Source organism: Eptatretus burgeri, chromosome 9 (assembly GCF_056783735.1).
Source record: "Eptatretus burgeri isolate ZD-2024b chromosome 9, Ebu_testis_v1, whole genome shotgun sequence".
Classification (NCBI taxonomy): domain Eukaryota; kingdom Metazoa; phylum Chordata; class Myxini; order Myxiniformes; family Myxinidae; genus Eptatretus; species Eptatretus burgeri.
The window spans coordinates 68,456,595-68,471,055 of record NC_140969.1 but is presented as its reverse complement, the minus strand read 5'-3'; the positions used below and the strand labels follow the sequence as shown (position 1 = coordinate 68,471,055).

At 40.6% G+C, this 14,461-nt stretch overlaps 1 protein-coding gene across 2 annotated transcripts in view; it reads right to left on the bottom strand.

Moving 5' to 3' along the window:
* Positions 1-14,461, bottom strand: part of LOC147020292 (Golgi pH regulator-like) — an 80,567-nt gene that overhangs the window by 55,208 nt on the left and 10,898 nt on the right. For both annotated transcript variants that reach the window (XM_085895588.1, XM_085895589.1), the window contains exons 3-6: positions 8,437-8,496; positions 5,342-5,445; positions 5,105-5,211; positions 4,267-4,368 (exon numbers count right to left, since the gene is read on the bottom strand). In XM_085895588.1, coding sequence (XP_085751714.1) covers positions 4,267-4,368; positions 5,105-5,211; positions 5,342-5,445; positions 8,437-8,496 — 373 coding nt within the window. The remainder of the gene's footprint in view (positions 1-4,266; positions 4,369-5,104; positions 5,212-5,341; positions 5,446-8,436; positions 8,497-14,461) is intronic.

The following is a 14,461-nucleotide window of genomic DNA, read 5'->3' as shown; positions in this document are numbered from 1 at the left end:
TTTTGTCGGGGTTGACAAAACCTCAGACAAAAAAAAAACAGGTTCAACCTCAGCCAAATTCCGCATACGCATGAACAAACGAACCAACCAACATTTAGCCAAATACATGAACAACATGCAGCCTATTACACATATATCGAATAAGGTTGGCCAATCCAAAATAATTATTTAGCAAATCTCACGATACAGTGATCCCAAGTTCAACTCCTGAACTGTGCTGATGTCAACTTTTACTCATGTTTTTACAACCAATGCAAAGATATGCTAGTGTTGCAGATGTAACTTGCAAAGAGCCCATCATTAGGGATGGGAGGAAGGATTTGGAGCATGCGTTTACATTAGCGTCTGCTACGAAAACACTGCTGCTGTCGTTTGTGTGCTCCTGCCATATATATATATATATATATATATATATATATATATATATATATATATATATATATATATATATATATATATATATATATATATATATATATAAAAATTCCCATTGTGCCATTGATTTTAAACAGCCAGTGTTCATACTGATGCTTGATGTGTCCTCTGCTTTTCGTGCTATTTTCACGAACAAATCAAGCAGGGTCCATATTGCTAATTCTTTCTCGGATGGCCAACACCTAAAATGAGGTGCATCTCAAGGGTCTCTTATCGGCTACACCTGTTCACATATTATATCCATGGTATTGTACAAATAAGTCAACATCCCATCCAGAATCATATTCAGTGTGGTGCAAAAGTACGAGTCCACTTAAATCAATGCCAAGCTTTCTCAAATCAAGGTTTCAAACACGAACTTGTCTTAATATTGAAAATATGTACCCACATTAATTCATTATATAGTTACCACTGACGGACACTGTCGATAAATGAAGGGTGAATACATTTGAGAGAAATATAAAATTTATGTGAGCAGTCGGACTATGCTCTGGCATGCATTACAACACTGTTGGGAAAAGACTGACTCAAACATAATCCATAAGCTATTCAAATCAATCCCAAATGGAGTCGAGTCAGTTGAAGGCAAAAGGTCACACTGATAATTATTGATTATACGTAGACAGATTTGATTTTTCCTCTCATAAGTGTTATTATATTCTTAAGATTTCATGAATGCCTGGTGTTGGCTTAATGGTTAAGGAAGTGGGCTTGGGATCCTAGGGTCCTGAGTTCAAATCCCGCTCAGCTGTTGAATTAACACCAGGTGGGGTTGACTCTGCCTGTCATCCTTCCGAGGTCGGCAAAATGAGTGCCAGCATGCTGGTATACTGTGTCGGAGTGGCGACCCGTCCAGGATCGTTCCCAATAGCCAAGGAGACTGCTTTGGCGGCACCAACGCTCTGCACAGAGTATGGTCCTAATGGATGGATGGATAATTATGCCTGGTGTTGGCTTAATGGTTAAGGTAGTGGGCTTGGGATCCTCGGGTCCTGAGTTCAAATCCCGCTCAGCTGTTGAATTAACACCAGGTGGGGTTGACTCTGCCTGTCATCCTTCCGAGGTCAGCAAAATGAGTGCCAGCATGCTGGTATACTGTGTCGGAGTGGCGACCCGTCCAGGATTGTTCCCAATAGCCAAGGAGACTGCTTCGGCGGCACCAACGCTCTGCACAGAGTATGGTCCGAATGGATGGATGGATTTCATGGAAATCCCTTGAACATGTTTTTGGTTTCATATTATAATTATTTATTTTGTCATTACATCTCAATTAATAAACTTCTTTCTTGACTCATACTTTTGCATCCCATTGTTTATGCGGACGATATTCATTTGAATGCAATCTTTGATCTGACCAGACCTGATGACACTGCTTGTGCTCACTGTAAGCTCTCCAAATGACCTGATACGAAGTAAGTTGAAGCTGAATTATCGTTGTGTTCTTGCATATGGCAGCTTGGCTGCCAGGTCGCAATAATTTATTGGAAGCACAGCTGTGCTGCTGATGCTGTGCCCCTCCACCAGTACACCGGTACTCATTTTTCCAACCTCGGAAGAATGACAGGCTGAGTCAAGCTCACCTGGTGTTAATTCAGCAGCCAACGGGGCTCAAACTCAGGACCCTTGGATCCTAAGCCCGAGTCGCTAAGCCAACACTAGGCTTGCTGAATACTAGTAAAAACAAATTATTCTTCTCTTCTTTTTCTTTATCTATCTGTCTGAGGAGAAGTGAATTATTGCAGAAAGTTGTCTGTAAGACTCACTTGCCTGTGCCTGGATGGGTTTGAGGGTTGTGGAGTAGTAGCTGAAACTCAAATCCTATCCAGGTTCCTCCTGATGACTCCAACTATGCTCTACATATTTAGGTTCCTTCTGATGACTCCATTGCCGTTTATGGTTTTCCGTTTTATTAACCAAACGACGACAAACAGCTTTGTAATTAAATATCTATACTTTCAGATTTGATGGTCAGGAGATCCCTCATTCCCATACAATCTAAAATTTAGGAGTGATGTTAGATCATGGCATGAGGATGTCTGATCAGGTCACACACTCATGTCGCTCTTAATTGGCAGATTTAAATCTGAATCACATCAGGAAGTACATAAAAGGGGTACTGGTCATAATGTTGACTTGCTCGTGCACTTATGCTTTCAAATCTGGATTAGGGTAGTTCTTTACTTGATGGAATCACTGAACAGGGAGTATCGATGACATAGTGAAGAACAAGTGTGCTCGCCTGATCTTTCAGCAACCTAAACGGTCCCATGTAACTCCCATGTTAAACCAATTACACTGGCTCCCAGTTGCAGAGGGAAGACAACACAGAATAATTCTTCAAATGTTCAAGTCCTTGTCATCTCTTCCAATAGACATCTCATTATGTTTTACACAGCAGAGAACACCATATTTAACTTTGTTCTACATACATTCCACAAAAAAGCAAACTATGGTTCATTTCAAATCAATTGCCTCTGGGACTTGGAACTCCCAATTTCAATGAGAATCAGTGCGAAGTTGTTGGCACGCCATGGCGAATCACACGCTCCCAATCTCAAGCAAAGTAAAACGATGGCAAACTGTTACACGAGGAATGACCCAATATCAAACAAAAAAAAATCTTCTGATTTGACCCCTGTGACCCGATGTCCCTCCTCTCTGGGGCATAAACCAGGGGGTCAAATCCACAAAAAGTTACACATTTCATGCGTCCCCCAAGGTTGATTGCAGACACAAAGTTTCAATAAAAACGTTAAGCTTGGTGTTGGCTTAACGGTTACGGTGGCTGGCTTAAAATCTGAGGGTCTTGAGTTTGAGTCTCTGTCATGCCATTAAATAACACTGGATGGGTTGACTCAGCCTGCCATCCTTCCGAGGTCTGAAAAATGAGTACAGTGCTCCCTCGCTATATCGCGGTTCACTTTTCCTTGGTTTTCCTGATGAAGAGGCGCCTCCAGTAGAAGAGATTTAATGCTCTTCTTGGCTGTGCAGTACTACATTCATCTCATCATCGTCATCTTAAGCATCATCAGTACTGCACAGCTATCATCATCGTCGTATCTTCATAGGTCAGTACCCATAATACGTTTTTTATATTTTATAGTACAATATAGTATTTTAAAAATTATTTTTGGCCTTCGGCTTTGCAGCCCCATGAAGTCGCATTTCCAATGAAAATTTAATTTTTTTTTTAATAACTGATTAAATGTGTGTGGGGAAGGTTAATAAGAGTGTGTGGATGCTGTATAATGATTTAAAATACGTTTAAAATGTGTTCAAATATATTTAAATAAATATGTGGTTTCTACTTCGCGGATTTTCACCTATCGCGTGTGGGTCTGGAACGCATTAACCGCGATAGGTGAGGGAGCACTTTACCAGCTTACAAGAAACTGGGGGGAACTGCATCAGTGGCATAGCCGCAATCCCACCAATGATGCAACCAGCAGCCACAGAATGCATATGAAATGATTATTAAAAATGTTTTAAAATGCGCCCACAATTACAATGTTTGGAATTTGAACTTTTAACCCTGCCCCAGGGTCCCAAGGCCCCGAGGGGAGGACCCAGAAAGATACTGCTCTTGTACCTTCTCATCTAGTTTGGTGAATTTATGCACAACCATTTAGGAGATTGACGGACAGACAGACAGACAGACAGACAGACAGACAGACAGACGATTACAATATCCCCAACCGGTTTTTATTTTATTTTTTTTTGCAACTACATATATATTTGCCGTTCGGAAAGTGAACAGATTTTCAATTACCTTTAAAATGAGTTTTAACACCCCAAAACCAGCGTTTGTGTGTTTGCGGGTTTTCTTTGTACCATGGCGGGGGCTGAGGATGGGAAAGGGATCACCAATCTTCCAGAAGAGCAGCATAAAGGAGCCCCAAACCGTGCATGCAGCAGGTAACCTCTGGCTGGACACTGCAGCAGCATGGGCACATAATCACTGCCACATTCAACCGCAATTCACATCATATACAGCGTTTCTCGATATAGCATGCTCTGCTCTTTCAGATACAAATAAAAAAAATGATGGAAGAGATTTTTTTTTACATTCGAGTTTCACTGATTTAATTTTTTTTTTTAACTGATTTTTTCAAAGATCATATGAGCAAACCAGGCTCAGTGGCCTAATGGTTAGAGCATCCACTCTGAGTTTGGCAGGTCGGCGATTCAAACCCCGGCAAAATCATTACAAAGACATGGAGTACGGACAAACAACTATAGGTTAGCAATCAGCGCAGGCTCTGATGGGTCTAATGGTGTCCTGCATTGCAAGGCACCTCGTGTTTAATTATGAAAGTGCATGACAACGCAGCATTTGGAACGCAAAGCCACTGATTGTAATCCTTTAAATGTCACAGGCACAATAAATTGCTAGTGGGGGGAAGGAGTAACCTCGAGCCTGATAATGCTTTTACGGATGTTGGTGATCCCAAGGAAAACCAGCAATTTATCGGTGCATCCATGAAGAGAGCATAAAAGGGAAGCACAAGGAATGAAAGTGGAATTGTATAGGTCGGGCCTAATAGAAGTGAAACATTTCCCTCCTGTAAGAAGGATGTCAGTGAACCTGCGACTCGGTGTAGCCTGAAAAAATAAAATAAAATAAAATAAAATAAAAACAGCAACAACGTCTGCTGCACGAATCCCGTACATAAGGGCACGTGACTGACAGCAAAATAGCTGATGTAGAATGGTACGAGGAGGACAATGAAGAGCAGCATGACGTAGAGGTTCAGCTTCCAGTGCATGTAACGTGAGCTGCACATAACAAAAAAGAAAAGTGAACAAAACGTTAACGCCACAAGCTCAGAATTCTATGCCATCCATGTGTGACTAGAAAGAACAACCACGGTGGTAAAAGAGAACTTGAACATTTGGAGGTGACTACCTTGTGTTGAGCAAGCCAAGGATCTCAAAGATAATGAGTTCAAACATAGTACATGACAGTGCAAAGGTCATGGAAAAAATAAGCTGTACTCCTCGATGCCGCACCTGCCAAGAAAGTCAAAATGTGGGACAAAACATGTACGGTAAGTATAATGGATCCTGCACCCCCACTTCCCCACCATAAATTATATTTTTTATATTGGAACATTTAATTGTTCAAAGATAAAAATGAATTGTATTTTTCAAAACACGAAAACAATTCATTTCCCTTGTCTACTACTGCTTCTGCTCTTCTCTGCATTATTTTCTTCAGGCCACCTGCCTGTATCATCGAAAAATTTCCATTTGCCCCAATTCATTAAAATGGTGTCAAAACTTACCCTTTACTATAGACTGATCAATCTCATCATAAGCAAAGTAATGGAATCAACAATACAGCTCAGACCTCAAAAGACAACTCTACAATTTCAAATCATCAGGTTGTCCTCCACCCAAATCATTCCACCTTAGACAGGCTGTCCGATACATTTCATTGGCTGCCACCCTTCCCCGGTTTCTAAAATGTCAGCTAATGATATCCAGGGTTCTGGTCCGACTTAACCCCATACTCCACACCACCGACAGAAACAAAGGAGGAATGCTCATCTAAAACTTAAACTTTAACATCCTGGCTTCCCGTTTAATCCTGCATTTCTAACAACCACCTTATGAGAAGCAAGCTGTTGGCTCCAAGAAATCATTTTACCTTTACAATGTTGATTGGGAGCAAATTTGCCTCTTTATAGTTTTACAGGATGTTACAGCAAATCACAATAACAAATAACACAAACAGAATAACAAATGAAGGTTAGTTCAAGGATAAACGTCTAAACATATTAACAGTCCTGCAATACAATCCAAGGACTCTGCCAGAGATTGCTTTTATATACCAATGGGAAAAAGTTCCTGAGCACCACAAAAATATTTACACAAAATGACCCTGACATGAACCCGAGCAATATAATAGTCAGCCAACATGTGCCTTTTCGACATGTTCATCAGTTTTCCCAGTGAATATCCAGAATTTGCACGTGCATACGTGCACTGTACACACAAATTTCCATGCACGTGTATCGAGTCACGTGACAGTGGTACACATGGTACTGAGCAAATCGCAATGCAACATGATTAGGTGAACCATCCCAGCTGTGAAAATCATTTGAATCGACATCTAAACATCACAAACGTGATGCCACACCTTTCCGAAAATAAAAATTGTGGGACTACAGCATGCTTGAGACAGGAAGGCTACAAAACGTTTTGGCTAGGCACTTTGGTGTTCATCGGAACACCATAGTCACTCTGGAGACGTTATCAACAAACAGGCAACATCAGAGATCATCCACGTTCTCTGAGAACGCCTGTGACGTCACATCAGCAGGATAACCGATCCCAGTTGGTGCACCTCAGGAATCGGTTACAGACACCAAGTTTGACAGCTCACAGCATCCCTGGCCTGCGACCAATCAGTGCCAGAACTGTCAGGAATCTAATACGTGAGCATAACATCAGTCCATGACGAACAGCAGTACCTCCGATTTTCTTACCAAGTCATCCACATGCGTGCATAGCTTGATGTCGGCAACGTCTGAGGTTCATGAGCCAAGATTGGGCTGATATCCTCTTTACAGATGAGTCGAGGTTCCATCTTGACAGGAGTGATGGCCGTTATCACGCTTATATGACAGGAAGGGGAGCGTTAAGCTGACGCATGCATTGTGCAACGATCCTCATTTGGTGGTGGGAGCATTATGGTATGGGAGACATGCCTGGTGTTGGCTTAATGGTCAAGGTGGTAGGCTTGCAATCCAAGAATCCTCAGTTCAAATCCCTCTCGGTTGTTGAAGTAATACACGGTGGGGTTGACTCCGCCCGTCATCCTTCCGAGGTCGGCAAAATGAGTGCCAGCTTGCTGCGATCCTGTGTTGGAGTAGCGACCCGTCCAGGATTGTGTCCAATAGCCAAGGAGACTGCTTAGGCAGCACCAACGCTCTGCACAGAATATGGTCCCAATGGATGGATGGGAGGCATCACCGCACATCACAGAACCCAGCTGCAGTACCATGATGAAGTTCTCTGTTCTCAAGTCCTCCCTTTCCTGCAGGTTCGTGGACGTCACATCACACTTCAACAGGATAACACATGCCCTCACGTCACACGAGTGGTCACCAACTTCATCGCACAACAGAATATTCCCACACTTTCCTGGCCAGCTTTTTCGCCTGATCTTTCTCCCATAGAACGTATGGGATGAAATGGAACGATGATTGCACAATCTTCAAAACCAGCCGGCAACATTTGCCCAACTGTGGCAGGCCTTGGTATAGATCTGGAATGACATCTCTCAAGCCTTCTTCAACCATATTGTGTCTTCAATGAGGCAACGTTGCCAAACGTGTATCAAGGCAAATGATGCTGACATCAGATAATGAGCTGTTAACTGACTTTTCACCAGATTCCTCTTCAATTCTCTGGAGAAATATCCATACATATAAGATCGGCATTTGTACGGATATTACGGTTGCAAACGCAAAATCTCAAATTGTATTTAGATATTACCGAACCAGTGAATGTTTCCCCATGAGATAAATGGTGAACTGCAGATGCTGAACCCGTGAATGCGTTTACATATGGATAGAGAGCAGCTTCATATGGGTGAAAACTCAAACTCATAATTGTATTGAGAAATTTATGAAACCTCCCACCCACTTTCAGACACCCACTGGATCCCCAAAACGTTCCACAGAAAGTTTGGCAGAGCGAGCCCTAAAACTGAACGAGTAGTTTGGGGATGGACAGACAGACAGATGCTCCTGCATTATTAAACAGATGACAAAGGGGATTGTGTGGTGTGAATACCAATCGATCTTCAGGGTCACCCTCTCACACGAGCTGTCCTGCTCCCCATGCCCAAAAGAAGCCTACAGTGATCCAATAATCAGCCAATGCCTCCAGTATCCCAGAGCAATTTTACAACTCCAGAGATTTACACCCTTTATTTTGAATGTAATTAAAATATGACAAATATAAATCATAACACATCACAATTTGCCTTACCTCATAGTCTTTGAAAAGTTTCCGCATGAAAAAAAGCCAACCAAATCCAAAAAACAAAACCTGAAACAAAAGGAAACAAGAAAAAGAGCAATCAGGGATTGTAGACCCTTGCAAGGACTTGTTTTGTGTGGTGTATTTTGTGTGGTGTTTATGTACTGGTGTGTGACACAATTAATGAGACATAATTAGAACTGCCACTTTATAACTGCTGGCAGTGATGGCCGGGTACCAAGACGTCCCGCTTCGATTGGACACCTGATCCTGACCCGTGACGTTTCTTATTATTATTCAATTGGATTTAGAATGGGATTAAAATCAAATGGAAGACCAAATACGTACAGTCCTGAATTGGAGTAATCAGAGGGAACCCAAACAAACAAAAAGCAAAGATGGAGTCATCAAGAGGAACCTGGATAGGATACACATTTCAGCTGCGACTCCTCTACCCTCAGCCAAGTAAGCCTTATTCAAAAAAAATTAAAAAATTAAATTAACTAGAACGGGCACTCAGTAGAGCGCATACCTTCGCCGCCGCAACTTTTTTCCGGGCACATTTGAAAACGTCCATGACGTCACAACCGTCAGTCCGATCGACATCAAATTTGGTGTGTAACCTCTTTGAAGGCCGTCCAACAAAATGGAATGATAAACACTGAAAAATTAAAAAGTTGAAAAATGACGTCATCTTTTGACGTCATTTTGACGCACTTCCGGGGACATCACGTCCAATCGGGGACCACCATTCTGAAAGCTCGTAGTTCACTGAACATTTTAACGTTGGTTTCATGTCAATAGCTCTATTAGATCTGAAGCTATGCCTACAAGTATATTTTGACCTTGACGACAGAGTTAATTAGCAAAACCTGGACATCAATAAACAGATATTTTGGTACTGATCCTAATGCCTGGATTTGGGAGACTTTGCTTTATAAATTATATAGATATTTGAATGTAAAATATCAGGACATTTTAGCCACAATTGAAAAACGTCATGTTCAAACGTCAATGACGTCATAACGGTCAGTCCGATCGAAGTCAAATTTGGTGTGACGTCCTTAAGGTAAGTCCTACAAAACGGTATGATCAAAACTGATAAGATCGAAAATTGAAAATTTACGTCATCTTGTGACATCATTTAGACGCACTTCCGATGACGTTACGTCAAATCCGACACTACATATCCGAAAGGTATCTCGTCATGGAACAATATGGCGGTGGTTGCATGTCGATAGCTGTATTATGAAGGAAGTTATGCTCAAAAGAGTGTTTTTGACCTTTTCATGACCTTGACCTTTGACCCGATCGCTCCCAAAATCTAATCAAATCGTCCTTGGATACTCACGAATCATCCCACCAAATTTCATGCAATACTTTGAGTTATGAGAATAACAAACAACCACACATATTCACAAATAAATATATACACAGCGACCAAAACATAACCTTTCGCAGAATGTGAAGGTAAAAAAAAAAGAAAAAAAACTAAGAAAGAACCCTGATCAAATAAATAAATTATTCTGGCTGCTCGACCACGTGTCCGATAAAGTTGAAATATAAAACATGTATTCCCCATCACTAATAGATCACAATTGCAAAGTTTCACATCAATTGATGAAGCAGTTCCAGAGAAAACATTATCTTGCCAAAACGAAGTTTTTGCAAGATGTTAGTGAGCTTGCATGTTTCTTTTTATCTTGCCAAAACGAAGTTTTTGCAAGATATGTTAGTCAGCTTGTATGTTTTTTTTTTGTTAGTTTGTCTGTAATCACGTATAAAAAAATTCTGCAGAGCACAGTCATCATTGGAAATTTTTGTAACTTCGCATATCAGAGGCCTATAGAGGTCCCTTTCAGTGCACAAAATTTTGAAGGTCAAGGTGAAAGGTCAAGGTCACTTTGTCGCAAATCAGGGGAGTCGACGAAACCCTTATTTTTTGAGTAATTTTGATCGGATCATCTTCAAACTTCATGGGAATATAGTTCATGGTCTGGCGCTCAGCTGATTAATTTTTGGTGGCGATTGGCCTTGACCTTCATGGTTAGCACCTGAGGTCAAACATATTTGACCCCAAGGTCAAATTTTCAAGTTTTAGTAACCATATCGTGTAGTACCTCAGATTGAACACCTCGATGATGGCTTTCTAGATATGTCAAGCTTGAGACATTATGATGTCATTTGGTGACGTTATGAGGCAAACGCATATTTTTCATGGTTACTCTGTAAAACGATTCTCATCGGAATCTCTCGTGGGCAGATATTCCTCAAGGAGTCGCTCCTGGTGGATAGCAACTCTGTTCACCTCAGTGTGACCTTAAAGAAGTCACACGTGGTCACCTTTTGGCAAGAAACGGGTCACCCTGCGGGTGACTGTTTTTATTTGTTTGTCTGTAATCATGTATCGATCACTCTGCAGAGCACAGTTATCATTGGAAATTTTTGTAACTTCGCATATCAGAGTCCTATAGAGGTCCCTTTCAGTGCATAAAATTTTCAAGGTCAAGGTCAAAGGTCAAGGTCACTTTGTCGCAAATCAGGGGAGTCGACGAAACCCTTATTTTTTGAGTAATTTTGATTAGATCGTCGTCAAACTTCATGGGAATATAGTTCATGGTCTGGCACTCAGCTGATTAATTTTTGGTGGCGATCGGCCTTGACCTTCATGGTTAGCGCTGGAGGTCGAAAGTTTTTGACCCCAAGGTCAGATTTTGAAATCTTAGATACCATATCGAGTAATACCTCATATGAAAGTGCTTGATAAGTGCTTTCCAGATCTGTCAAAAGTTTGACGCTATGACGTCATGACGAAAAAACGGATTTTTCATGAAAATTTTATTTCCTCAGTTCTCATCAAAATCTCTTGATATTTCATGTACAATGGTCCTGGAGAGATACCATTAACCGTACGAAAATATAAAGGTCAAGGTCACAAAAAGGTCAAGCATCAAGGTCGACGAAACCCTTATTTTTTGAGTAACAATAAATCGAATAAATAAGTCACTCATGTTCACATTTTGGCAAGATACTGGTCACCCTGGGGGTGACATTGGTTTTTTTTAACATTTTTCTTCAATCCAATATGGCTGCTAAACCATGTGACCTATCAATTATTCCTGAACAATCTTATACATCCATGGCGTGGGGAACATTTATGTGAGGTTTCCCCTCAATCTGTCCAGCCGTTCGGGAGAAGATTTTTTTTATAGGTTTTAGGGTAAATCCAATATGGCTACCAAACCATGTGACCCATGATGTCATATGTGGGAACCTTTTGTTCCTCATGGATAAGGAGTCATATGTGTAAAGTTTCACCTTGTTATGCTCAGCCACTTCAGAGAAGAATATTTTTGAAGAAAAAATAATATATATATATATATATATATATATATATATATATATATTTATTTATATATATATATATATGGCTGCCGAAGCACATGGCCGATGACGTCGTCAAATTTATTTCTGGAGACAATTTCAACCCTAGATGACCCTCAAAAAGTTTCATACTGATCAGATGTAGCGTTCTACGTATAAAATGACATCACAACGAAGGCACCTATGAAGTCATTAAAAAAAAAAAAAAAAATCACACTGATTCCCCATGAGGAGTTCTTGCTCTGTGCCAAGTTTCTATTCTTTCCTTGGTGCGGTTTCAGAGATAGCGAGGTGCAAACTTTTTCCAACATGGCTGCTGCACCACGTGACCTATGATGTGATAATTATAAAAAATATATATATATATTCCACTTGAGTAGTCACTCCAATGGTGAAAATTTCGTCTCGATCTGACAAGTGTTTGCGGAGAAAACACTAAAGTTCTGTGTGGACAAACAAACAAAGACAACCAAATGGACCCAAATGCAATACCCTCTCCTTCGGTGAGAGCAACAAGACAGAGCATTTAATAATGCAGACCCTTATCAGGGTATATAGATTATAGTAGATCTGAGAACAAGTGCATGCTCACTCACTCACTGACACAGAGCAGCTCGGTTACAATAGCTTGTCATGTGCCTTGGGGATAATGCGAGGCTAACCACTCACCCAATCAATTCCTACATCTTCTTTTTTGATCTTAATGCACCATGCATACTCTTTTCAGAGCGTTGGTGGTGCCGAAGCAGTTTCTTAGCAAGGGTTATATTAGTGGTGTGCCATTGCAATCCACGCATCGTTTGTCCATGCTCTATCCTTCAAATGCTGGGTGTCATGCAAGGAAGCAGCACGTACAATTTTAAAAAGTCTTTTGTATAACTCGGCTGGGATTTTAACCACCGATCTCCTACATTAGGAACGGACGCTCTAACCATTGCGCCATCAACTCTGGTTTCCACATTTGTATTTAAACTAAAATACATCTGGAATGACTAATCTATCTATATTTTAGTAAAACTCTCATGTTGTATGTATGTATGTATGTATGTTCCCGAAATACAGCCAAAACGGTACATGATAGCGCAAAAATTTTAGGGCCACATTACTCAGCATTCGTCTGCGGTGTGCAGTGTCAAGTTTCGTCCAAATCGGGAATCAAAAAAAATTATTAAACAAGTGGTGCCAGGCACAACAAATCGCACCCATTTAAGGCATAAAGTTATTTTGGGGATCAAATTTAAATTTGATACATCCTTAACCTGAATGTTGATTATAAGGAATAGAATAAGGAATATGTTAGTCTTAGTTTCAAGTCAATTAAACCATTTTTGATGAAGTTATGAGCGAAAAAGATTTTGACCTTTTCGTGACCTCACCTTGACCTTTGACCTAATTGGACCCAAAAGTTAATGGGGTCGTCCGAGGTTCATTACCCACCTGTGGATACAATTTGACAGTGTTTGAGCCAGCCGTTTTCCCGTAAAGTTGTATTTTTGTAACCATATTATTTGTCAGGCAGCATCTTGCACAAAATAAAGTCCTGTGAGATTTTTGGTATGAAAGCAAACCACCATGTTCGACTCTTCAAGTGGACCCTAATGATTAATAAAAAGGTTGGTGGTACTCTAGAAAATGGTGCGGACGTGTGTTTTGAACACATTTAACATTTTTTGAAGAATGACTATTTTACACCGCTTAAAAAGTGACATAATGTCACCCTGACCCCTCCATATACCACCAATTTTGTCATATTTGGTATCAAATTGACCGGCATGAACCTCTGCATACTCATAGGTAATTTATTCGTCAATATATGAGCCGTATCATGAATAAATCACACAAAAATCAAAATTTTGACCATATTTCGACTTCGGTTTCACCGTCCGCAGTTCACAAAAATACCTTTTTCTCAAAATTGTGCTCACTAATCTGCTAATGAATAGTATCGCAATGTACCTATGTTATCACTAGTTCTTTTGATATTTTATACATATCATTCACTTGATAATTCAACGAGATATACCTCAAAATGTAACCCTACCCCCTAATGAATCAGAAGGTTACTCTTTCCGACATCTGTAAATTTGGATGCATGATTTTGTAAACACATGCCACAAATCCTACTGTCGATGATTAGGTTGAGGTAGTCTTCCCATATGACTATAGTAACCATGGTATCCACTAATATAAGGATTTTCTCTCTTTCAGATGTGATGCTGCTGAAGAGCCACAAGATGATTTCTTCTTCTTCTTCTTCTTCTTCTTTCGGCTGCTCCCGTTAGGGGTCGCCACAGCGGATCATCCGTATGATCCGCATAGTGATTTGGCACATGTTTTACACCGGATGCCCTTCCTGACGCAACCCTGGTCGCCTCTTGCGACACAGGGATCTGACACCTATTTTAACCGTGGTATACACCAGCCCAGTACACCAGCCACAAGATGATATATTCAATGCAATATAGCTGATTATGTATAAAAACATACTTTTATGTTTTTCACTGTTATGTTTTTCAGATGCAACAGAACATCTGACAAGAACAGAAAGGGTCATCGGTAGTTTGTAGACACTAGATTGGAACTCCAGCATACTATCCCTCTCTTGTGCCCAGTGACGGCTTATTGCGTATTCTGCTATTGCGAACAAATG